This window comes from Chaetodon trifascialis, chromosome 23 (genome assembly GCF_039877785.1).
Source record: "Chaetodon trifascialis isolate fChaTrf1 chromosome 23, fChaTrf1.hap1, whole genome shotgun sequence".
NCBI lineage: Eukaryota > Metazoa > Chordata > Actinopteri > Chaetodontiformes > Chaetodontidae > Chaetodon > Chaetodon trifascialis.
This window is the reverse complement of record NC_092078.1, coordinates 6329123-6354190: the sequence shown is the minus strand read 5'-3', so window position 1 is coordinate 6354190 and position 25068 is coordinate 6329123. Positions and strand designations below refer to the sequence as shown.

Sequence of the window (25068 nt, the reverse complement as noted above, 5' to 3'; positions counted from 1 at the left end):
GAACGCATGGCTTGAACACGGGACACACGGGGTGAAGCTTTACTTTCATTCGTCCAGTGGCGCGTCTCAATGCCTCAGAGTAGCTAAGATCAAAAACTTTTGCCCATGGAGGTTATGTGCGCTCATCCCTAAATAAAAATATAGTGGAAAGTATAATCCCGAGTCAGATGCAAAGGAATCTATTCAGCTGACACAGGTGGAGGTTGAGAGCGGGGTTTGAGGACACTTTTAACAGGAAACAGCTATTACCTGCGTCACCTGGAACAAAGTCGAAACACTTAACCGTCACTGCAAACTGTTACCCTTTCCTGCTGCCTGTGCTTCCTTCAACTGCATATGATAAACTTGGAAAAGGGCTTGGAAGATGAGAGATACTTCACAGGATTTTGTACTGCATGGGAATACGTGTTTTCTCCTGCGTCATTCGTCGTATGCCCATTCATGATCCGCAGAGTGTTTGGGAAGCTTAGCACAAGCTGGTTTAATAGAAGACGTGATGCTTTTCAGTGATATGCCCTCACTCCCACAGCAATCAAGGAAGGAAACTACCTCACTTGTCCTCCAGCGAGCGACGGATGAATCTGAATATCGAGAGCCGCTTTCCAATTGAACAAGGCTTTTAAAAGGGATGTAGCTTCTAAACAAGGGTCGGCTACCTCCTGGAGATCTCTGAGAGCTGGCTTGTGGCTGGTATTGATTTCACGCCCTTGTCTTTGACTACAGAGAATTAAGATTTCAAATAAAATAAACAATACAAGTCTATGGTTCCACTGTATGCCATGTGCTAGGAGTTTCTCCCCTAAAAGTTATATTTGCATTCAAAGACACATTTCATGCAAATGGTACAATTTTTCATTTTTTTTTCCAAACGAAGAAACACACATTTCTTTTATATGTTCATCTAAAAAAGAAGCTTATTTTCTGTTTATATATATATATATATATTTATGTATATCATATATAAATCAGTTGATTTTTTTTCTACACTTTTCCAGGGCAGGCACCGTACACACACCGGGTACAGAGGCATGCCACACTTGCATTGCTTTTTGCATTCTACAGTTGGTTGGCTGGCAGGCATGATGTCATCAAGGCAGTGCTGCGGTCGGTGAGCTCTCATCACACACATACACACACACATTTTTTCTCTCGCTCTCTGATTTCTTCTTCATCTACACACACAACCCTACATCATCCTTGCAGCCTGGCTCCAGCATCTCCGGGGGGGGGGGGGGGTTACACTGCCTAGATGACATCAGAGTAGGGGGTGGGATCTAAGGGTTGGTCCAACAAGCTTCAAATGGAATAATAAAAGCAGTGCAGCAAGGCTCTGTGGCGCATGCAGAGATGGGTGAGGAAATGGGTGTGGCCTGAGACAGGGAAGGTCAAAGGTCGGTGGAGGGTGTGCAGGGTTCAAATGGAAGGTGTGGGGTCTAGCCCAGGGTTGCAGACAGATTCATGAATGGGAGGGAGGGAGAGTTCGGGGGGAGAAAGGGTGGCAAGGCTAGGAGGGTCAGTGCTAACTTCATGACGATTACATTTGTATTCAATTTTTTTTCTCTCTTTTCATCTTATGTGATTTTTTTTTGGTTGCATTTTGCTTTATATTTTACTTTCTACAGATGGTACGATGACATAACTTAGGCTCAGAGTCATGGGTGGCTGAATCTACTGCTGGTTGTATGATCAGAGGATGGAGATGGAGAGGGGTGTTATGAGAGAAACTTTGACGTTTTGTTCGCTACATGAGTTTTCAGCTGTATACACAATATAAATACATGGGGGAAGGGGAACACTAATGCCAATATATTGGTTTAAATAATTATTTGCTATTTGTGCTCAGTTATGTACTGTTGGTTCGCAAGTATTGCTAGTAGTCACGTCTTCCCCAAGTTGTTCCCCAATAACCTGGATTTGAAGTGTGTGGAGTGTAGACTGCAGCTACTTTGTAATCGTCATAGTTTTGACAGCAAAATTTGCATATTACAATGTGGTAATATGTGTTACAAAATTACTAATTATCAGTCAAATACTAAACATATTCAAAATGTTAGAATTTATCTGTCTTCAATCAGTAAACAATTTATAAGTACGCATAGAAAGTAGTAATGTTTCGGTAGATAATACTCGACTCATAGCAAGAAAGGCGCGTGTCTGTTCACGCAAAATAAAAACAGGTTAATTGTTGCTCATACGGTGCTGGGGCTTGGTCTAATACCTGACCACAGCCCCAACAAACACGCACACAGTCACACACTCTGAACAATCACACACATACACACAAGCTCGGACATGCAGCGATATCGTATCTTGGGGTCTGTCAGTGAGAAAGTTCCACCCTCTCGTCACCTCAACCAATCAGAGACCCTCTCCGCAGCTTCAGTGAGAAAAGCAGCGATTAACTGATGATAGATCCACAAAGCAACAGAAAGGGAGGAGAGATCCAATCAAATAATGCGTTAGGAGAGGGTGGAGGAGGGCGCGTGAGGAAGATGCACCGTGTTGATTCGGATCCATCGGACACGGGGTACACAGTGCATATTCCGGTAACCATCCTGTCATCCTTCTCTCTCACTATGGGGGTCAGTAACACACTCTCGCTGTGCTTCAATATGGTGTCTTGAGAGACTGGCTAAAGGCCAGATGACTTGGTTCCTGTGTGTGTTACCACACTCTGCCCACAATGCACACACACAATGTAACATTACAGAGCGTTTGTAAAAGAAAGTGTGTACCACAAGCTTCCCCCACCACTTTGAGGAAGAAGCCATATCTGCCCCTCCCAGCCCGCCCGACGCTCTGTCCACCCCCAGTGAGCGCACATGTCTCATTGCACTCTGCAGCATCTGAACCCGTCTGTTGAATTTTGCTGTGGGGAAATCAGGAGAGTGTGGGAGGGAAGGGGAGGGCTTGAGGTGATGGGGGAGGGGTAAAGAGGGCATTGTGGAATAGTAATGAAGGGGAGTATTGATCAGAGTCACGTGATCTTAAAACCAAAGGGCCAGGGGAGGGCGCTTAGTTTGGGTGCCAGTTAGATGTCTTCTACAAAAGCCAATTTGTTTTTTCTCCCACAATGGAAAGGGAGGGGTAAAGGTACAAAAAATAGCTCAATAAAATAGAGGAAAGGAAACAAACTCTCATTTAAAAAGTAAAAGTATAATACAAAAACAACAGCAACAAAAGCAGAATAGTAATGAAAACGTTAGTGACTTTAAAGATGAAATAGTGTTAAGTAGTACTCGAGGTTATCTCTAATGACACAAAATAAATAAAAGCTGTCGGAGGAGAGGATGCAGTCGGGGCTCTCAGCTGAAGGAGGGTCGTCGCTCTCTCTCTCTCTCTCTCTCGCTTTCTCTCTCTCTTTCTCTCTCTCTCGCTCTCTCTCTCTCTCTCTCTCTGTCCCTCTCTTTCTCCATCTCCCCCTCTCCATCTCTCCCTCTCCCTGTCACCTCTCACTCTTCGCGGAGCTGCAGGCGGTAGCGGCTGTAGCGGATCTGGAAGAAGAGCCTCTCCAGTGGCGAGCGGCTCATGCCGGGGAGCCTGTAGTCCTCGCTCTGGCCCGTTCGGCGGAAGCCCAGCGACTCGTACAGCTTGTGGGCGGCCAACTTGACAGCTGTCGTGCCGAGGACCACGGCGGCGTAGTTGTTGCGCACGGCGAACTCCAGAACCCGACGACCCAGCGCCTTCGCGATGCCTTTGCCGCGGTAGCGAGAGTCCACCGACATGCGCCGCAGCTCGACCGTGTTGTCGTCCTCGCGGCCTTGAGCCGCCACGATGCCCACCACGCGTCCATCCAGCACCGCCACCCAGAAACAAGAGCCTGACAGAAACAAGAGAAAATAAATTGGATATAATTAGTATCAGTCAATTATTGCAAATAGTTAAAAATAAACACTTAAAGGAATAGTTCAAAATTGCAGAGCATAAAGATGAGAAGACTGATGTCAATTTGAAGCAAGAGCCAGCAGCCAGTTAGCCTAGCTTAGCATAAAGACTGGAAACAAGGGGAAACAGCTAGCCTGGCTCTGTCCAATGCTAACAAAATTGGCCTATCTCCACATCTAAAATGCCCCTAATGTGTTGATTGGTGAGCTTTAGAGGTGCTGCTAGATGGACTGAAAGCCAATGAATTCAGTTTCATTATGACCCCCTCCGTGCTTAGATCCTCAATTTGGATAAGGAAAAAACCTCCCACGGCTAGCAGTTTCCCCCTGGTTCAAGTCTTTGCGCTAAGCTAAGCTAACCTGCTACTGATGGCTACCATACAGACATGGGTGTTATCAATCTTCTCATCAAACTCTCTGCAAGAAAGCATATTAGCGTATTTCCCAAAATATCAAACTGAATGCATGTGGTTTCATCACTGTACTGAAAAATATTTTTATGTAGTGGTACTTAAGGGTAGAGACCTCACACTCAGCTGCTCCAATACACTGTGAAGCTCGGGACCATATTTCAAATCGTGCAGATTTAATTTAACGCATATGCGTCACGAATGGTCTCAAAAAGCAAACTAATATTTTGGATGGATTAAAGGAGTTGTTGGGAGGCGAGTGTTTTCATCATGTTGCATCATTTGTAATGGTTCAAATGATGACAGAATAGAAGAAGGGATGCAGGGAGGAGATGAATGAGGAGGGCGGAGGCCGGTGTCTGACAGCGGCTTAATGGCATCAGCCACTCGGTGAGACCCTGCTGATTAAAAGGCGTGATGGAGTGGTCACTTACTCACGGTGTAGTGGAGCAGAAACTCTGGTCTCATGGGACAGAAGTTTTGGGGCATTCAATACAGAAAAAACAACACTGGCATTTTTACAGCCACTCATAAAGTGTACACACTGGTAACAGACAGGTAAAAAGACTAACACACAGACAGACAGCGTTAGACCAATGCAGATAAAAATGTCAGCAGACAACGCTCCTCCACCAAAGTACCCCTCCGAGCTCGAACATCAGCCCGTTTAAATATCGATCTGCAGTCGTGCTACAGTTTATAAGCTGCTCACTTTGGCGGTTTGAGTGTTTACGCTATTGAATTGTTATCCTTTTTGCCTCTGAAGGCATTTTCTGTGATAATAATTTCGGTTTGTGGGAAAGAACTATTGAACTGAGCTATCTTAACTCGGCTGTGTCGGCGGCTGCAGTCATCATTAGCTGAAATGTCTGCATTTATTTCACATTGAGCTCCTGAACTAAAATCTGACTCACTAGGTCACAGGGGGTTAAACACCCGGCTAAATAACGTCAAGGGTCATCATCCATCTTTTGAAATCTTTTCCCTTTGAATCTTAATCAGGCGGGTTTTAAAACCAACGTGGCGCGTAGGTGGATACCAATGCTTAATTTGCTTTACTGATCATAATCTTTCAAGGAAAATGACCCTCTCAACCTCCTGTTTTTAGCACGTAACCATGCTCGAACAGCCTCTCCATCACTGTCAGCAGTATTTACGGCATGTGTTGGCAGTGCTGACATGGTTTTGTACTGAAATGCCATCTGTTTGTTATAGATAAAGTCATTCGGACTATTCCGTGACTGGCAAAAATCTGTGCCCGTCTGTCCACGAGCTCTGAATCCTAATTCTCTCTCTCTCCGTCCCCTCGCTCTCTCTTTCCTTACCTTCACACATAGCCTCCCCTCGTCCTTTATTTCTGCTGAATCTCTCACTCTTACGCGCACAAACAGGCGGCGACATTAAACCCGCGCTCCTGCTGGAGTCCTGTGTGTTAGGAGGGATTTGATGCCCCTGCAGGCCCATGTTAAGCTGATCCGGAGGCTTCTGTTGCTGAATCAAACAACTGTCATATGTAGGCTGCAGCTGCAACAGGAAAACCCGAGTACTCCCCGCCCTGATAGCGAGACGGGGGTATGGCATCACCGGGAGACTGCCTAATCTGACTAATCTGTCAGGGGAGCTGTAATTTTGGAGGATATTATAACATACATAGCTAGCTGAAGTGCTAAAACATCCCAAATAACTAAAGACAACAATAAGGGCATCCTGTTCCCCTGGTTTTTAGATTCACCTTGTCTGGATTGTGGAGACGTTAGTGGGCAAACTTGTGCACAGGAAGGGATCAAAAACTTGGTCTGCCTCCGAAGAAATGTGAGACAGATGACGCTGCAGTTCATCGACATTACATTTGGGCAATAAAAGTCCTCCAAGCCTTACACAAAAAAGCAATCAAATAGTCATTTCCTGCTTCCATTTCCACACTTCCAGTATGAGGCTGATTATGCGGACGACGATGGACGACGATAAATCTGAGTCATGCAGACGATCTCATAAACAGTCTGAAGTGGGTAAGTGTCTCGCCGCCTTTGCTAATGCTATGGAATGATGTTTCATTATAGGCAGATGTCAAAGCCGCAGTGTCAACTCCTGCGGCACTCTCCTGGCATTATTATTATGCTCGTGCGTGTGTGTCTGTCGGAGGCGTGGGCGGGCAGGGGGGGGTGGGGGGGGGTACGCTTCCATAAAGCCCTCTTGACCATCTGTCTGAACTGAGCCGGTGCCAGGAATGAGGACAGCGCAGGAGAGCGCGCACGCCAGCCACCTCTCCGCCTGTCGAACTGCGTGCGTCGCTTGACTCTGCCTCAAAAACATCGCTTAGATCACTCGAAACAATAAACTACAGTGAAAAAAGCCCTCACGGAAATATTGAATCTCCCCTCCTCTTCCTCTGACTCTGCTTTTCCTGCGGAAGCTGAGCAGCGTATATCGACCTCTAAGCTCCCGGATATCGCGGCTCAAGGAACTTCACATCTGCCGCGTCTGACGCTGCGACTATCAAACAGCATGGATTTGGTTTAGCTATCATTATTTCTGCTGAGAACCGCACTTCCTAGAGATGGAGAGAGAGAGAGAGAGAGAGAGAGAGATGGAAAAAACAAAAGACAGAGAGATAAAGTCAGAGGAGGAGGAGGCGCGTTGGAGGAGGCATAACGCTATGCTCCAAGAGGCCATTTCCATGTCATTAAGATGCTCTAGACTCTCATCAAGCGTGCAGATCAGCGACTGAAATGTCACGTTTGATCCAGAATAAGGGGCGCTTTGAGGCATGGTCTCACATTAAACATGGAAAATTATTCATATTGATTCGATGAAGGTTTTTAGCATCAGCTCTGGGGTTGTCATTTGATTGGTTAGCCAGTTCGTCACTTAACTCCACACTCAAATATCTCAGCAATCATTGGATTAGCTGCATTCATGGTCCTCAGAGGATGGATCCTAATGACTGAGTTGGTCCATTGACACCATTGCCATTGGGGTGAAATACCTCAACAGCTATTGGATGGATTGCCATGATGATGATGATTGGTGCACGCACTCACGTCCCCTGCAGGATAAATATTCCTTAACTTTCCATCTAGTGCCATCGGTAGTTCAAAATATCACCTTGTCCACTACTTCGGTTTATGACCAGATACCTGCAACACAAATGGCGTCCATTGGCCTCAGCTGCGCTTTGTATTCAAGGCTACGTTTACACGGAAACGATCTGAACAGAAAACGCAAAAGTGGCGTTGCGTTCTCACTTTTTATTCTGCGTTCAGACAAGCGTTTTTTGGGGGAAATCTGCACACATATGGTGACGCAAAAGTGTGTGGAATCAGAGGATGGCAGATCGAAGCACACTTTTGCGTTTTTACCCTTTAGATGGGAACGCGACAGTAGAGCGTTTTTAAGATTTCCACTCTGGAGGGGGGTTACACTTCATTGCGTTTTTAAGCCCCAAAAACGGCGTCGCCGTCTAAACAAAAGGCACATCCAATAAAATATTTTGTCGTTTTCACCTGCAAGCGTTGTCGTGTAAACGGGGCCTGATGCTAATTAGCAAATGCTAGTATGCTAAACACTAAGATGGTGACCATCATTACACCTGCTGAACATCATCATGTCACCACGATGCGTGAGTTAGCATGCTGATGTTAGCATTTAGCTGCAGTGTGTGTGGAGAGTTTGGTGATGAGGGGATGGAGACATTGTGGTGTGTCGGGAGGAAATAGGGGAGTTGCCAAGTGGTTAATATTGAGGAGAAGATTGAGATAAAAGTCTGCAAACAGCGAGAACCCAGTTTACATGAAGCTGTAAATGGACTGTAAGGGTTTGGGATGGTTGATATCTTTTAATCAAGCCAGTCTCTCTCCTTTGTATGTTTCTTCCTGCTCCCATCGAGCGTCTCTCCGGCCTGCTGAATACCGCAGATAACAATTCATGAGGGAGAAGCTGCTTATTCCTGCATGCCACCACGAGATTGATTGGAAAGAGGGAGTGAATAAGACTCTGTCTCCCAAAAAGACCTCAGCAACTCTTCCTGTTGTGCTTTTCAGCAAAGCATTAAGCTCTGCGTCGCTCCAGCACAGCAGCTTAGAGTAGAGCTTAATACACAGCTAACACAGTGCACTGCTTGTGTTTCAGTGTGTGTACCTGAGGCCTGAATGTCACGAGCTTACTCACTCAGAAAAAGAGAGGAGAGACAGAGAAGAAGAGGAGGGAGGCGAGGCATCTGTGGAACAGTAACAGTGATGAAGCTGAATGGATCCATTAGTGCTGGGCATACAAACTCGACAGGGGGGGAGGGAAGACAGAAGATCTACCATTATTACAAAGGGGGGGAGGGGGACCTGAAGGAAACAGATGATCTCAAGACAAATAAATGAAGGAAAAGAGTGAAGGCTTGAAAGAGAGGATGAGCTCAGAGCTCTGGAAATCATCTCACACAAGCAGAAATCCGACTATTGTATCCTCAATGCGACAGATCTAATTTCTTTTTAACTACTTTACAAGGATATTAATATGCCTCCGTGCGTGTGTGTGGGAGTGTTAAATACTGGCTGATGTTGCGATATGAAGCCCGTGTAAAAACGAGAAATCGCACACATACGCATGCACAGGAACGGTTTTTATGGTGTCTAACAAGATTATTCTCGTTTTGCTTCGGATGAAACCTAGAGGGCTAATTCAGCTGATAAGCGTTCAGTCTAGACGACGCCTCACTGTGCTGTAGATCACTTGTCTCTGAGCCAAACGCTGTCCTGGGCTCTGTGGGTGTAAGCCCCGACAAAAGCCCGTAAATAGCTTGACTCCATTCTTTCCATTTGCTTTGTGTGCTAATGATTAAACAGCGAATTTATTGCTGTTTTTATGCGTTATTTTCATATCGCTCCTGTGCCATTGAGGCGGGGTGATGTTAAGCATCGGTGATTTATGTTTCAGGAGTGCCTCTGTTGCATCACTGCATGATTAATCTGACCGTGCCAGGTGCTAAATGGCGAGCAGGCTTTGCTGCTGGCGTTGATATCTCCACATAGTATACATGTGGTGCATTTCAGACCACGTTTAAGCATCATTTTCTATCCTGACAATCACTTCTGACCACTTCATTGTGCTTTTCCCTTTGAGGAACAAATGCTTAAGATGCCTCCGCTTCACACACCCTTCCTCCTGCCCTTCCATACAAACACACACGCAGACACACCATCCTCCTCAGGTCAGAGTGCATGCTGGGAGTATGGATTAGCCTGTCATGTGTAACCAGTGCATCAGCAGTTTCTTCCTCCATCACGGACAAGTGAGGGTGAGAGGTGACCGTCAGACACGGGACACATTTCCGGCTGTTTACACAAACACACAGCAGCGCAATTACAAAAAATGAATTATTCATGTGTGCTGAAGGCCGGATTTGCAGGGGAAGAAGCCTTTAACTTGGCCTTTAAACCAAACCCAATATGCAAAGGGCGTACTGGCCTGTTGCGCTTCCATTAGCTCGGACGAGCTCATTATGCGGCCTTTCGCTCTTAGCTTTACTGCCCTCCCGCTCATTTGTATGTACGTGTGCAGGTTCATATTTTACACACAGGCTACACTTTGCTGTGCGCATGCCGCTGTTCACACAGCTGCTACTGCTGCAGCCCGAGCTCCTCTCTCCCCCCTTTCATCTCCAGGGTCAAAGGGCATCAGGCTGGGCTTCACACCACCATGTAAAATGTGACTTTAAGCTATTACAATCCAGACCTCTGTATGTTGTCTCTGTGTGAACCAAGCTGGTTTCACTCAAACTGCAGAAATCACATTTAATCCATAGAGCTCACAAGTAATCACTCACCTATTGATAGCAGGCTTTAAAATTGCTTATCTGTCGCCGTCAAGCCTTGTGATTGGTCACCAGAGAGTCAAGATGCACGATGCTGCAATAAATGAAGCTGCTGCTGACAGGTCATCTGCTCTTTCCAATGAGTGTCTTTGTTCAGTATTGATTTAAGCAGAATGAGAAACAAAAGATACACCGTGCACACGCTCGCGTGTACAGTCAGAGTAATGGACTGCTGAGTTCTCCAGTTTCTCAGTGTGTGCAGGCTGGGAACAGCAAGGACAATGAGGCTGACATCCTGACAGGGTGTATGTTCAATGGATATTAAGATTTTGGACTGGGTGAGACATGAGAGAGCCATGCTAGCTGCGCACCCCCTGTCCCCAGTGCATATGCTAAGCTAAAAGGAGCTAGCTTCATATTTAGTGTGCAGAAGTGAGATCTTCTCATCTAACTAACAGAAAAAGAACAATATTTCACAAAATCTCGAGCTATTCCTCGAATATTATTTTTCAACCAGGGCTGCAACTTATTTTGAATGTTGATTGTTTTATAATTCCAATTTTTTTTTTTTTTTTGGTCTCTAAAATGTCAGAAATTGTGAAACATGCCCATCAAACTTTTTCAGAGCTGAAGAGGATGTTCACAAATAGCTCGTTTTGTCCAACCAACAGTCCATAACACAAACATTCAGTTTACACTGATATAAAACAGAGAACAGGAGTAAATCCTCACATTTCTAAAGCTGGAAACAACAAATATTTGCCCTTTTTTTGAATGTTTGTGAATGTGTACAATAACCCTAATGTTGCTGTTCTGCTCTAAATCTCCTTTACCTACAGTGTAAAAATGAGCTGGTTTCTAACTCTGCTGAAATTAAAGACACTTGTCCACTGATGAATGAACGAATGAATAGTAAATTACTTGTTCCCCTCCCTGGTTTTTGACAGAGACTGAATGCTGTTTCCTTGGCTGGGAGGAAACATCACTTCCTCCGTGCCAGGATGATGGATAACCCAGTTGGCTACTGCAGCACCTCCTCTGCACCTTCAGCATAGATGAGGAACAGAGAGGAAGAAGAGGAGGAGGAGGAGGAGTGATACAGGTGGGAGAGAGAAAGAAAACGCCGTGGCTCTAAAACTGCAGCAGGAGGGAGGGATGGGAGAAGAACAGAGAAAAAGAAGGATGCCTTATGAATCTGAGGCGTCATAAACATGCTCAGGAGATTCCTCTGTCTGTGTGCCGACCGGCAAACTGTTTACTTCTCTTTCTTTCTCACACATAATATATCTCAGAGTTGAGGAGCGCTCTCCTCCCTCAGATGCCCCCATTTTCTATCTGCCACTCACCTCCTTCCCTTTCTTCACACATTTTCTGTCTCCCTCTCTCCGTCGCTCAGAGCTAAAATAGGCACAGCAGGTACCGATGGAGGAAGCTGCTCTCTCCCCTGGAACAGAGCGAGCTCAAACTCACGCCCCGCCCCCCCCAAACACACACACAGAGGCCCAGCGAGGCTGACCGGCAGGTATTATAGCATCTCCTGCATTAGTGGGACCCTGCAGTGGTCATGACGCCTCATTAAACAGGCAGTATTACTGAATGGGTATCACATCAAGCCGAGGAGGATTTGGCTCAGTGTCTAGTGTTGCCCTAATTACATTACATTCACTTTTTAGGCACTAAGCTGCTTCAGAGTGACCTACAGTGATTGAGCAGGTGCAAGGGAGGGGGTATGATGTTTGCCGCCTACCGCTTCGACACAAGAGGAAACCTCCTGCGCTCTGTATTTAAAGCTGCTTCCCTTTTCAGAAAAGCTGTTTTAGAACGCGCCTTTGTCGGCCTTACGGGATTAAGTGATGGAGAGTCGTAGTAATGGTAACTCAGGCGTCGTTTCCCCGCGAGAGGAGCGAACAGCCGTGCGAGCGGCGCGTGATGAGAATGGGTTCTGACGTGAGCCAGGCCCGGGACACAATGAGAAACGCTGGAAAAAATGTTGTGCAAACGAGCACAGCAGTAAAGGCGCCATAAGCCATCACTTTAACAAGGCTGGTGGAAAGAGTTTTTGCTAGAGCTCCATGTAAATATTTTAGATGCTAAAGGCTAAAGTAGCTATAGCTTAGTAATCCAAGATGTCCAAAATGCTAGCCTGCTGGTTAGCCTGTTCATTACAGTGCACTAAAACAAAATCTTCAGATTGTATTTTTGTGAATTACAACATAGATTTCTATGCAAAGAGTGCACGCAGTGAAACGGCCACAAACATCAAAGTTATGTTTTGTCTGCGCAGTTGACTCCAGCTGGAGCGGAGTGTGTTATTTGGCTTCGATCGCCACGGCGTGCATAGGCTGATCAGCAAATAAAACACAGACTCCTGCAGCTCCTCGACAGTTTCAGGACGCTGAACTTCTCCCAGCTTCAGTGGGACTCAGCGGGCGTTTTGCTGTAAATGCTTAAGCAGCTCGGCACTCTGTCTGCAGTGCTCTTATTTTACGTTTTAAGAAAGGACTCGACTAAATAAATGGAATCAAAGAGCTAAACTTTGTATGAAAAAAAGAAACTTGAATAAAAATGAAAGTTTAATGCACTTAACAACAGCACATAGCAGCATCTCCTCGTGTAAACGTACATAAATGAAAAATAACTGAACATTTATTTAACACTAATGTATTATTCACTTCAGCACGAGTAAAAAATGTCGTGTCTGCAGACATTTTTGTTTAATTGCAGGCGTCAGCTGACACCGAGAGTCTCGACACACCAGATATCGGACCAATTAATCAGACCAATTAATCGATGTATCACCAGTCTGTATTGTTCAGATTTTACTGTGCAGAGGTAAAAACAGAATGCAGTGCAAGAAATCAGGGTCAGCAGCTTTTAGAAATATTTTCATTTGACTTGAATCTTAATTTCCAGCCTCTTTCATCAAATGCACTGCAGTTGTTAACACATAATCAGTGGACATATTGATTGTGAGATTGACTCATTATTGGTTTTTCGCCTCCAAGGACAGAGCAAGACAGATGTGACGAGGACGAGTCAGAGCGGACAAAGAGAAATGTTGAATTTGGCAAACTCTTACTGATCTGTTGAATTTGAATGATGGACTTTTGTACCAAAAACATTGGTAATCCTTCCTAAAATCAAGCCGGGCTGAGACTGAATTTGATTGGTTGAACTCGGTCACATTCCTTGCAAGCTGAGTGTTTGCACATTAAATTAGATACGGATCAATTTGTGAATAAAACTCTTGTAATAACAGCATCTGTTCTTGTTAAGGAAATCAGCTTTTATCTTTTTCTGAGCAGCCATATACATTTATACTCTCCGCCATTGATCCGTCAGTATGCTTTACAGCCCCTCTGCCTGCGCACACACTTTATTATGTGGCAAATGAAAGAGGTGACAGCTGGCCTGAAGCGGCAGCAGTGATGTGGCTCCAGTCAGTTCCTCTAAAACCCCAACAGTCTGCTTTCAGAGTACACTTATTCAATTCATATTTCGCTTAATCATTAAAAACTTATTAAGAATTCTTTGTCCCTCCGTCCCCCCGTCTTTGGATCTCTCTGCATTTAAAGTAGCGTTGCTCCATTAAGTTGATTAATTGCTGGGTTGCAGCAACACAACATTTATATTCCGCGATGCTCCAATCTATCATCATCATCATCCGCCACACCAAGACGCCTCGGTTATGAAACGCTCTTTAAAAATGATGTCGCAAGCTCCAAAAGACGAAGCCTTATGCGTTTTCATGTGTCAAACACACACACACACACACACACAGTCTTATAGGGCAAAATGTTTTCATACACATGCAGCAAACTCTCAAACTGAATAGCGCTTAATATCTGATTCTAGCTTTCTGCTGCTAGCAAGCTAAAAGATGCACGAAGGATGTTGAGTTTGGAAACACCTCAGTTTCACTACCGAGCAAATACAGGTTTGAAAGTTTGGTGTCAAATAAGTTTTTCTCTGTGACATCAAATATTCATGACTACATGAGAAGACAACCCCGCAGCTGTTGTCAGATTTCCATTGAATGTTGCTGCCTTCTGATTGGTGCATCAAAGTGCGTGACCTCACTTTTTTGTCAACAGAGCCCTGCCAACTTTAAACCACCGAAGAAGAGCACAGAAATCTTTTGGATAAAATAACCAAATTCTGCTCTGACTTCAGCAGAAAATAACCGCGTCGGATCCCGTCGCTCTGATGGAGGAAGCCTGCCTCCGCTACGTAATCACAAACTCCTTCCTGCTACCTGACAGGCCGTCCTTGTACGCACTTCGCACAAAATACACACACACAACAAACGAGAGCGATGTGAGAGGTGCCTCTGCGGCGGGACTGCATGTGGTGCCCAGGTGTTCGTCCCCTCTGGGCCTATTCAGTTTGCATGGATATAATCATTAGCATTGTCCAGGAGCATTGGTGCCTGACCCCCTCTAAACCATCACGGCCCTGCAGCAATAATGGGAATGCTAAATTGCAATTGTGTATGCAGTGGATTACCAGGCCAGGGAGCACAATGTCAGAGACAATGGGGGGCAATTGACTGGCTTAACTAACACCTGCTTTTTAGATTGGCCACGTGGTGCTGGGTTAAAAGGGGATAAATGTGCCCAAGAAGTTACAAGGCAGGGGAATGTATGCAATTAAATCGAATCATGACTCGAAACTCCGCTCCTGAAGAGAATGAACAGTTCGAGATGACACCAGAAGGGGATTGATTTTTCCAATTAGGAGCTTCAGCGAAGGAAATGAGCGCCGCCGACACCGAGCGAACTGCAGAAAGTGTATCAGCAGTTTTCCTCAGAGCGATCAATAGCCCTGTGATGCAGCAACCCCCCCCCCCCCCCCCCCCCCCCCAACCCTCCCTCCCAGCCTGTGACCAAAGGGAGCTGAGAGAGGAAGCAAGTGGGGGAAGGAGAGGAGAAAGGGACGGGGAGGAGGGGTGGGAAAGAAGGGTGGACGAGAGGGAGAAGCAGGAAGGCGACCTGCATATTTGATGAGTTGCCTCTGGATCGCCTGAAGACTCTGTGGACTGAGCCAGTTTTCAGTTTCAAGCGTATATACGTCCCTCTGCCTTTCATCTGCTCATTCTCTGTCTTCTATCCCTCCTGCTGTGGCAAAGTTAGACCCGAACTTTTTTAAAGCAGCTGTGGTGGTGGAGCATTGCCGAGCGACAAACCTATCTGATTGGTCACAGCGGCGGCGTTCCTCCCTCGTCTTACCTGTTGGTGTCATGTAATAAGCCTCTATGTCAGCCATGTCCGTGTGCAGAGCACAGTCCAGATAACTCTGGATAACTTTCCTGCTGTAGTAGTAGCGCGCACCCATGAGAATGAGGGGCGCGCAGCAGGTCAGCGTGACGGATTTGGTCACGAAAAAGCACATTACTATGGAGAAATGGAAGAAAAATAAACGAAACCTGTCAGAAAAGAGAATCACATGTTTGATTTTGGCGGAATTTGACCCCACGCACACACAGAAGAAAAAGAGCAATGTGACATTTGTAAGCATCAGCGAGTGAAACAGCATCAAATTCAAGAGAGACAAAGATCCGCGTCACACAAGTAACATTTCATCACACTGTGAAGTAAGGCACATTATTACAGCTGCAAGGACACAACAATCGACAGGGTGAAACTTTCAGCAGAGACATGTCAGTGTTGAATTCACCAAACCGGGTAGGTCCATATTGGAGTAATTAGTCGCATGTGACGCTGGGGGGCGCAAAGGGAAACAAACAAGCAGGCTGGATGCTGCAGAACATGTTGTTGCGTGGCATGCAATAACCTAGTAGTTAGTTTACTCCACTGCACCCCAGCGTGGCGTGAAACATCAGCGCCGACAGGATATTCTTTAAAGAGAGTTTTAACTCTCAAAATCACCAAGACGCATTCAGGCCGCGTTGGAACAGAATTTGGTGGATTTTTCAGCCATGACTATAATGTTTTTTGACTTGCACGAGTCTAATTTACGCCAATATGACAGATTCAGGTACATCCTCGTGCCAGAGTTGTTAAGATTTTGGGTGGGTAACAGCTTCTTTGATTTCGTCCTGCGTAACGGCACCGGTCACGATACATGAGGCTTTAATCTGCGCCGGCAACATCAACAAAAGCCGAGTGAGACCAGTGCATGACTGGCGCATTGGCTGCCGTGCAGAGGCGGGGGTCGGGGGGTGTTTTTTGGGGTGCGCAGGGGAGCGATTTTTGGGTACGTGCGCGCACCCCGTGGGCCAATCCTCAAATTCATTCACTCATTCATTAACGGCACCGGCATGTCATCACATCAGCAGCAGGCCCGCCGGTTATACACGTGCACCATGCGCCTGGCCATGCCTTTTGTTGCATGATGGGCAACATGCCGTTAGGTTTGTGTGGGATTGAAGAGAAGGTCCTCAGATAAATCACGTAAAAAAGCGCATTAACCTACAATGTGATGTGAGCTTATACATGATTCATGTGAGGGATAATGCTGAAGTTTTCTATGTGAAACCTAACATGGGAATAATAAGCCGGTATAGTCCACGATGCGAGGTAATGAGGGTACTTACCTGTCAGAAGAGCATATAAAAACTGAGTCTTGGGCTGCTGCCTGAGCCCCCTAAAAGCCGTGTTGGGTATCCTCTCCATAATACCCTCGTAAAAGATGCGCCGCACCTCCTCTTGATCCCCGCGCTCGAACTCGCGGATAAAAACCGCATCTTTCCTCACATCCTTGGCCTCCGCGGGGTTCAGAGCCGCGCTGGACGGAGGAGAGCTCCACATGATCGACTCTTTTTTGGTCCCAGGTATAGCATCGTGTTCGTCCGCAACAATTTTAGTCTCGCAAACCATTTTGGGAGACGAAAAATGCATGCAACTGGCCGCAAAAAAACAACTACAGTTGGGAAAAAAAGGGGGGAAGAATGAGTGCGAAAATGGATGATGCGTGAGATTTTCTTAAAAAACAGAGAAACGATGAAAGGGAGAAGACGAAGGGGGATGTTCTGCTGCAACCCTGAGCGTTTCTGACGACCAAGACTTGCCGGTGTGATTCAAGCAGTATTTATAAACGGGCAGGGCGGGTAGATTCAGGTTCAGGGGTTGGGGTGGTCCTCCCGCTGCACAGATTGGTGGAAGCGGTGCGCCGTTAAATGCTGATGGACGAGGGAGGAGGGAGAGACAGACGCGGTCGCTCTCTCCGCATCTGATGATCGGGCTTGTGCGCGCCGGCGAAGTGTGTATTTTGAGGATGTGGGCTCAAGAGGAGGGGGGTGTGATGGCGAGGTTGCGTAGAGAGGTTGTTTCTGAACAGGGTTGTCTTCATTATGTCTGTCAATGAGGAGGATCCCCCCCGTTTGTTGAGGTGCCGTGGCCTTAAAGGATGCGATACGCAGCACAAAGGCGCAAGGTAAAGCGGGGGCGATGCGTCAAACAGGAGGAAACCCGAGCAGCAGGGAGACTGCGGCTTAGAAAACACTCCCACGCTGTTTAGAATTAAAAAGTGCAGCTGATAGCAGTTTCTAATGTGTGCTTGTAATTAAATTTGCCTTGGACTCCTGTCACAGCTCTTAAACGCAGTGTGTCGCTGGACATCTCGGTTGTTGCGCAGATAAAGAGAGTGAGGGGGTGGGAAAGCTCCTGATATAAGACACGTTGATTTCTGTGCTGACATGATTCGACATTAAAAGGACACCATAAAGCCTTCAGCTCAGCCGGTAGTCGCCCCTCTCTCTGGGCACCGGAGGCAGGCTCGCGGAGGGCTGTGCAGCCTCCTCCGCCCGTTGACTGACAGCTCTGCTGCACTGCAGTGATTCCTCCACGGCTTCCCTCCGCTTTGTCACCCTGCTCCTGTCACACACCAGCCCCAACATAGAGATCACATCTCGCCCTAGTGCGTCTCCGAAACCTCCCATTTGCCTATCTGTCGGCGACTTGCACCGTGCACGAAGCACCGGTGACGACAGTACCGGCGTTACGCACGGCGGCGGTGTCTGGTGCTGGTGCTGGTGCTGGTGATGATGATGCTCGATCCGGCCCTTTGTTGTCCCCCGACACTCCCTATAATGAACCGTGACTGTTGTTACACAGAGTCAAGCTTTCAGGAACAAACGTGCTGCCCTGATTTGCGTGCATTTGTTCTGACAGCTTCGTCATGATGAGTCGGGGATGAAGGGCGTTCGACGTTTGCAGCTGATGTCAGTAGTTTCAGCACCTCTCAAAGATGAGGGAAGTGATGGGGATAATATCAACATGCAGTATGAGGATGCTGTGCAGCTGGACAACAGTGGGGTCTGAACAGCACCGTTACTGCGCACCACTGGCGCGCGGTAATATCCCTTCTTTTGACGTTATCATCTAAAGTTTTCCTCGCCGCTGACATTAAACCAAGTTCACATTTTCGCTGAGAACATCTGAAAAACCTGCAGCTCTTTGTGGAGCCTCGCGCAGCCACAGTCGCATAAAGCAGAACTAGTTTGAACTGGATCATCAGAGGCAACCTGCTATTGATAAGGCTGCATCCACCCCCACTCCCTCCTCCTTAAGGTATCCCCCGCCCCCTCCACCCAGCCTCAGAGCTGCCGGGGGCGGAGGTGGGCAGACAGATAACCCGCAGAGTGAAGAAACTCTCGCCCTCACATGCTCTGCTCAATCCGGACATTTGCTCGACAAAATGCGGTAGAAAGGCGGTTTTCTACGCATCAGCATCCCTTCTGCATCGCCTCTCACCATGCCGACCGGGTGGAAGATGCTCTGAGCATGCGCAGTGCGTCCTTTTTGGTTGACTCCTGGCGGCGCTGCCTTCAAGTGCTGTCGGTAATAGTTGTGACGACGGCCCCTGAAACTGATAAATGAAACATCATAAAAAGACATTTGTGATGTCTACAGGCCAAAGTTTTATCCTCTGTCTTTTGTCATTACGGTAGTAAATCTGTGCCACGAGAAACTCAAAATGCCCAATTCAGTGAATAAATCACAGGGAAAATGAAGCACACGGGACTGTTTCTGTGTGATAATCTAAAGCAGACTGTACCAGAGTCATTGTGATGTGTGCTGACTGTCTCAGGGATTTCCATTAATGTAGGAAGTAAACAGCACTGAAGAAAAGGCACATCATATTCTCCATCTTTTAGCCTCCTCCCTTTGTTTAAAAGCCTGGGAAGTGTCAGAAGCCGGGCAGCCAGGTCCTGTAACAGCACTCACCCAGCAGCAGCTCAAAGCACTTAAATCACTAATGTGCTGTTAGCGTTCCTGTCTATTCCACGCTGTGTGTAAACAGCGGTCTACATCACAATTTCATTTAATAATTTATTATTATAATATTCTTACTTTTTCCAAGCTGATCGCTGCGTGTGATGTGAGTCAGCCTGCGTTTACGCTGGATTATGAGAATAAAGGTAAGATGCGAAATGTGCTGTGAAATTCAAGTTGTCATGGAGAGCAGTTTCATCTGCGGTCAGCACATTTACCTTTTCATGATATGTCAAATCTCCAGCCAGTGTTCTTACCTCTGACAGCTTGTAAAAGAAACTGAAACTGTTTCTGCAGCACAAATCACATGTGCTGGTTTACAGCGAGCAGTGCAGTGACAAAAACAGTAGAACAAATACGATAAAGGAGCACAATGTTTTCATCAGAGGGACACTAAAGAGTCTTAAAGCAGCCGAACAAGAGGTCCCAGCCAGATGCCTGTCACATGTCCGATGGTGTGACTGATGATCGCTGTTTGACTTCAGGCTGTTTGTGTTTTTGTCAGAGGTGAGCAAGTCCAGAATTCATGGTTATCAGACTTTGCCGTGTGGATTTAATAGTCATTTATGTACAATAGATGCTCTGCGCTCACCACAGCTAAAGCTGCGTCAGATCCCTCACTACACACCAACACTATAACCTATGCATGTATACATTAGCATTCTTTGCTAGCATTTCTCTAAAACAGCTGCACCAGATCCTTCATATATCTGTCATGATATTTCATTCTACATCAAAGTCAATAAACTACAAACTCATATGGCCACAAATAAAGAGTGTTTTGTTCCTCCCTGCATCCCCTGACTCGTTCATCCCCGCACAGAGCCCCACATACTGCTCCAATAACCCTAAATGTGACCTCTGACACTCCGTGTTTCTCTGCAGCTGAGGAAACCCCCCCCCCCTCCAAAGGTCACGTCATGCCACTGCTGCCTCTCCTGCTCCTGCTCCTGCCGTGACCTCCTGACCTGCTCCTCCCAAGTTTAAGGCTTCAGCGAGGACAAGTTTAACCGTGTAGCACTTTTCAACAGCGAGGCAGTTCAAAGAGCTGTAATGTGAGACAGAGGCGAGGAGCTTTCATTGAGCTAACGGGTGCTCTTATAATTATGATATGATTATTCATCAGAAGCATACGTGGACAGATTATGAAATGCTGGGCCCCTGGGCACCGACATCTAACCCCTCCTACCTATCTGAGCATCCCCACCCCCACACTGCACATTACTCGCAGCCATTTTGCATCTCTTCCTGTGTCTTTTTTTTTTTTTTTTTTTTTTTTGGCAGGTTATCCTGACCTCTAAAATTCTGCAGTTAATCCTAAACTTTAGTACTTTCTGTAATATGGAAAACCACAAGGAAGAGCTGTTCTGCACTCAGATACACTCAGATTTCTAATTCTTTTAATGTGGGTTCACTGAAGAACTGTGTTTAGTTGCAGTTTATCCAAAAACATTTTAGATGTCCTTTGACTTTGGATTCCTATAGATGCACTGTTCCATGATATGATATGTGTATTTTGTAATGACATTTTTATTTGATTCCTGTATTTTCTATTGTAGCACTCGTGTTATGACATACATGGCATTGGAAGCAATTCTCAGATCCTCTCCTTAAGAATAGAAGTAATGCTCCAAACTCCTCATAGATACTGTATTACTGTCATTACTATGAATGTTAAATATTGTTGTATATTGTGTGTGTGTGTGTGTGTGTCCTGGCTCACAACCGAAGGACTGTCTCCCTCTTGTGTTCACAGGTCAGAGGCACAGTGCCATCCTGGGATTTGGAGACGTGTTTGATCTGTGGCCATAGTCATGAAGTGTTTTAAACGACCCGCTCATGAAGCAGCTGAGAGCAACCCTGACGAACGGGAAGGAATGGAAGAACGCCACTTGACCTCATCATGAGTTTTTCCTAACTTTATCTTTGATTCTTGCTCATTTAGTCGTCAATAATTAACAGTGACTACATGGAAAAAAAAACTTTAGAGGCTTTAACAATTAAAGATGCTCTGATTTTGGGCACCCCACTACAGCATAGATACATAAACATACTGTATGGTTGAAACTGAGGTGCATCTGTATTGTACTACGTAGCCTGCAGCTGCTCCTCATTTCAAGCATCTCCTCCTCTGTCACTCCTCACTCCCTGCGTCTCTCCTGGTTACATTTTTCTGCAGCACAGGTCAGGCGTTTTCTAATACTGTCATATAATAATTGATTTATAACAGCCCAGCAGAAATATACTTATGTATAATTAATGTATTATCACGTATGTCTTATTCATGGTGCCGTGCTCACACTGGTGAATTCCCCAGCCTCCTGCTGCTGCTGTGGCCTCCCACTAACCAGAGCTCCGCTATGGAGCTTCATGGTAAAGACGCCAAGCCTGGTGTTGTGTCACTTGAAAGCGTTAATTGATATAATTAAAGTAAGTTTTTAGGCTGAGGGGCTGTCAAGTTGATTTTCCTCATCAATCCAGTGGTGACTCTACATCATGTGGGTGGTTTTTTGTGTTGATACGTTGCGTTTGCTGTTAATGCCGTTTCCTCATCAGGAAAAGGCGTTACCAGCTGGTGAACAGCTTTTTTTTTTTTTTTTTCGCAGCTTCATTTCACACCAGCTGCTGGTCTTTGTTCTCAGCATCTCTTGATTGTTTTGTGATGACCACCATGTAAACACTAATCTCTGCTATGATTTACATTATTTGCCAGTGCTTTCAGGTTTTCTTTGATGGGGTTTGAACATGTGTGTGTCTGTGTGTTCAGATCCATGTATTCACTCCTGGAAGTCTGATGGCAAAGTGAACGAAGTCCTCTGCTCGAAAATGGCGCACAGGAAGGAGTGTCATATTTTGCAGACTGAAATATCTGCTTACAAAGGTGATAGCTCCTTTAATAAAGAAAATAGCACATATAATAGCTAAAGCATTTGTATTACAGAGTTCAGTTCATGTATATTGGATGAAATTGAGTTTTTTTTCTGTATTTTTCTTAACAGACCTCTCCAAGTGAATCAGCATTTCCGAAAGAGCATTTCTGGTTGCAGCAAAATCAAAATATCTTGACTGACAACATTTACCGTAACTCCCACAACACTGTCCTATCTGGTATTCACAACAAATGAAACAAGCTTAAATATCAGACAAAATGAGGGTATTTGATCAAATTAATGTCACTTGAGCCATTAATTTACGATTTTCCATTTTGGGACAATACAGCTGCCTCAATCATGATGGCATATAGAGAAATGTCAAGGCGCTGAAAATGTGCACTTCACTTTGAGGTCAGAAACAGCTTAAATCGATGGATAAATGGTTTAGGTACATTAGCTAAAGGAAATCAATAAACTGTTCAAACGTTGGCTAAAAGTAATGAATAAACAATACAAATATTTAGCTAAAGTAATGGATTTACAGTTTAAATATCTAATCATAAACAGTTCAAATGGTTCGCCAACAGTAATGAGTGAACAATGGAAGTTAGCTAAAAGTCATGAATTCTGGATGAACGCTGAAAATTGATCAACAGTGGAAATAGCTAAAAGTGTTGGATAAACAATTCAGATATGCTGCGCATGTAATGGGTACAAAGATTAAACAGTTAGCTGATAATAAACAGGTCAAATGGTTAGCTAAAAGAAATGAATCAACAATTTAGTAGCTAAGAGTTTTGGATGAAAGGGGGAAGTTAGCTAAAAGTTGTGAGGTTCAAATTGTTCGCGTTGGAAGTTGTTAGAAAGAAATAAAGGATTACCAGAGGAAATGGCCGAAAGTAATGAATAAACAGTTCAAATGTGTTGCTAAAATAATTCCTATAGCTAATATAGCTAACGATAAACAGTTAAAATGGTTAGCTCAAATTAATGGATGAACGCTGGACGTTAGCTCATGATGTTCAAATCATTAGCTTGATGAACGGTGGAAATTGTTATCTTAAACTAATGGATTTACAGTGGAAAGAGCTAAAAGCAATGACTAAGGCAGTTTAAATGTTTAGCTAAAGCAGCTAAAGGTAATAGATAAACAATATTCACATTTATATAATCAATAGGTTTATAGCATCCACTTAAAATCAGTTCCAAATGACACATTTGAGATGTGACGAGTGGTGTCGATAATGGGTACCTGCTCATCTGACACCACTCTAGTTTTCTTGTGAATATAATATGTACCTCTATGTGCGATCTTGTGCTACCGCTGACCTCTGATCTTTCCACTCATTTCCACATTGAGCACAGGGCTGAATTATTGCTTCAGATTCATCCTGACTGGGTTGGCTTCTAGTGTGCAAAAAATAAAAAGTCAAACTGCGAACATTTATGGCAAGGTCAAATCAATACCAAGACGGGGGAAAGGAAGCATTGAGGGTTTAGCTCGCTGCAGCGATTCAGTCAGCTTTTCCAGGAGCAGATGAAAGAAAAGTTGAAAGGCTTCTGTGGAGAGATCAAGCCAGTGAGTGAGTGGGAGAGGGAGTGAGAAAGAAAGTGGAGGCTGCTTGACAACAAGGATTTTTCAGAGTGATTCAGCGTATACTTGCTGTCCCTGCGTACTCAAACCTCTCAGTCACCGCTTCCTGTAAAAGCTGCCATGTTAAGCTGCCTCAGAAACAGAACTGGAGCATCCTCTGTAATGAGGCGGTGGTGCAGCAAAAGGGGGGTTTGCCTCGATGCTGCTGGCGGTTCATGGTGGTGCCTCGGGGCTGAGAGTCCTGCCAGGTCACTGCAGGCACTTCAGTGGCCACTTTAGTGCCTCGCTTCACTCTTTTTGTCTCTATTTACAGTGTTTCACCCCATCTGCATTTACAGCCATGGGGGAAGTAGAGAGTGCTGCAGTGCTGCGACACAGCTGGCAGCTTGCCTTTACGTAGAGCTCCCCCTGCTGGTGGAGATGCGGGTACTGCAGCTTTTCTTTTTCCCCTGATGTAAATAAATAAAGAGGTGTGTGTGTGTGGGAGGGGATGAGGTCAGCTAAAACAGCAAGACCTTATAACATCACTTGTGTGACTGGTAGCTGACACACACACACACACACACACACACACACACACACACACACACACACACACACACACACACACACACGCACACACGCAATGGTGACAGGGGTGAGGCCCTGCAGACCTGCTCCTTGGATGAATGAACACAGAGGGGACGTGCCGCTGTGATTCAAGGTGCTGCTCTGAGACATTCAGCTTTAGATGAATCCATAAAAGCGTAATCTGTGCTACAAATGTTAAAAGACAGAGAGCCGCAACACCTCAATTTACAGTCTGCTGTCACTCCCGAGTAGACTGGAATCAACACTTGAAACAACTAAATCTACATTTTAGTGTTTTCTGATGCGAAGGTGTTTCCGCGTGGCATCAGCTCGTCTGTCAAACTTAACAAATGGATGAATACTTTTGTCTTAAATGTGGAGGAAAGAGTTAAAAATGCCCATTACAGTTTCCTGGAGCTCAATGTGACATCTCTTCTCTCTTCTCTTTTGTCTCTCCAGCAGTCCAAAACTAAAAAAAACTCCACTTACAATGATATAAAACAGACAAAAGCAGCAAATCATCCCACTTGAGATGCTGGAACCTGAAAATATTTGCTATTTTTTTCTTTTATATGTATGAACATAGGTATAATAATGTCTTTCACATGGACAACATATAAGAAAATAAGATTCATGGCATGGAAGTATTAAATTAAATGGCAGCTTTACTGACAACCAACAGTTGAATCCACTGGTTG

The 25068-nt window shown here is 45.4% G+C and overlaps 1 protein-coding gene across 1 annotated transcript; it reads right to left on the bottom strand.

Annotated features, from left to right (window-relative positions):
* Positions 1-981: 981 nt before the first annotated feature.
* Positions 982-17494, bottom strand: nat8l (N-acetyltransferase 8-like). The gene is made up of 3 exons (XM_070992890.1): positions 16654-17494; positions 15326-15490; positions 982-3820 (listed from the first exon to the last, which is right to left on the bottom strand). The coding sequence occupies exons 1-3, from the start codon at positions 16955-16957 to the stop codon at positions 3453-3455; spliced, it is 837 nt and encodes a 278-aa protein (XP_070848991.1). The 5' UTR covers positions 16958-17494; the 3' UTR covers positions 982-3452.
* Between the last annotated feature and the right edge of the window lie 7574 nt (positions 17495-25068).

Coding starts and splice junctions, on each gene's coding strand:
- nat8l (XM_070992890.1), bottom strand. CDS start 16,957: ATGCATTTTTCGTCTCCCAAAATGGTTTGCGAGACTAAAATTGTTGCG. Junction 15,491..16,653: donor TTTATATGCTCTTCTGACAG/GTAAGTACCCTC, acceptor ATTTCTCCATAG/TAATGTGCTTTTTCGTGACC. Junction 3,821..15,325: donor TTATTACATGACACCAACAG/GTAAGACGAGGG, acceptor TGTTTCTGTCAG/GCTCTTGTTTCTGGGTGGCG.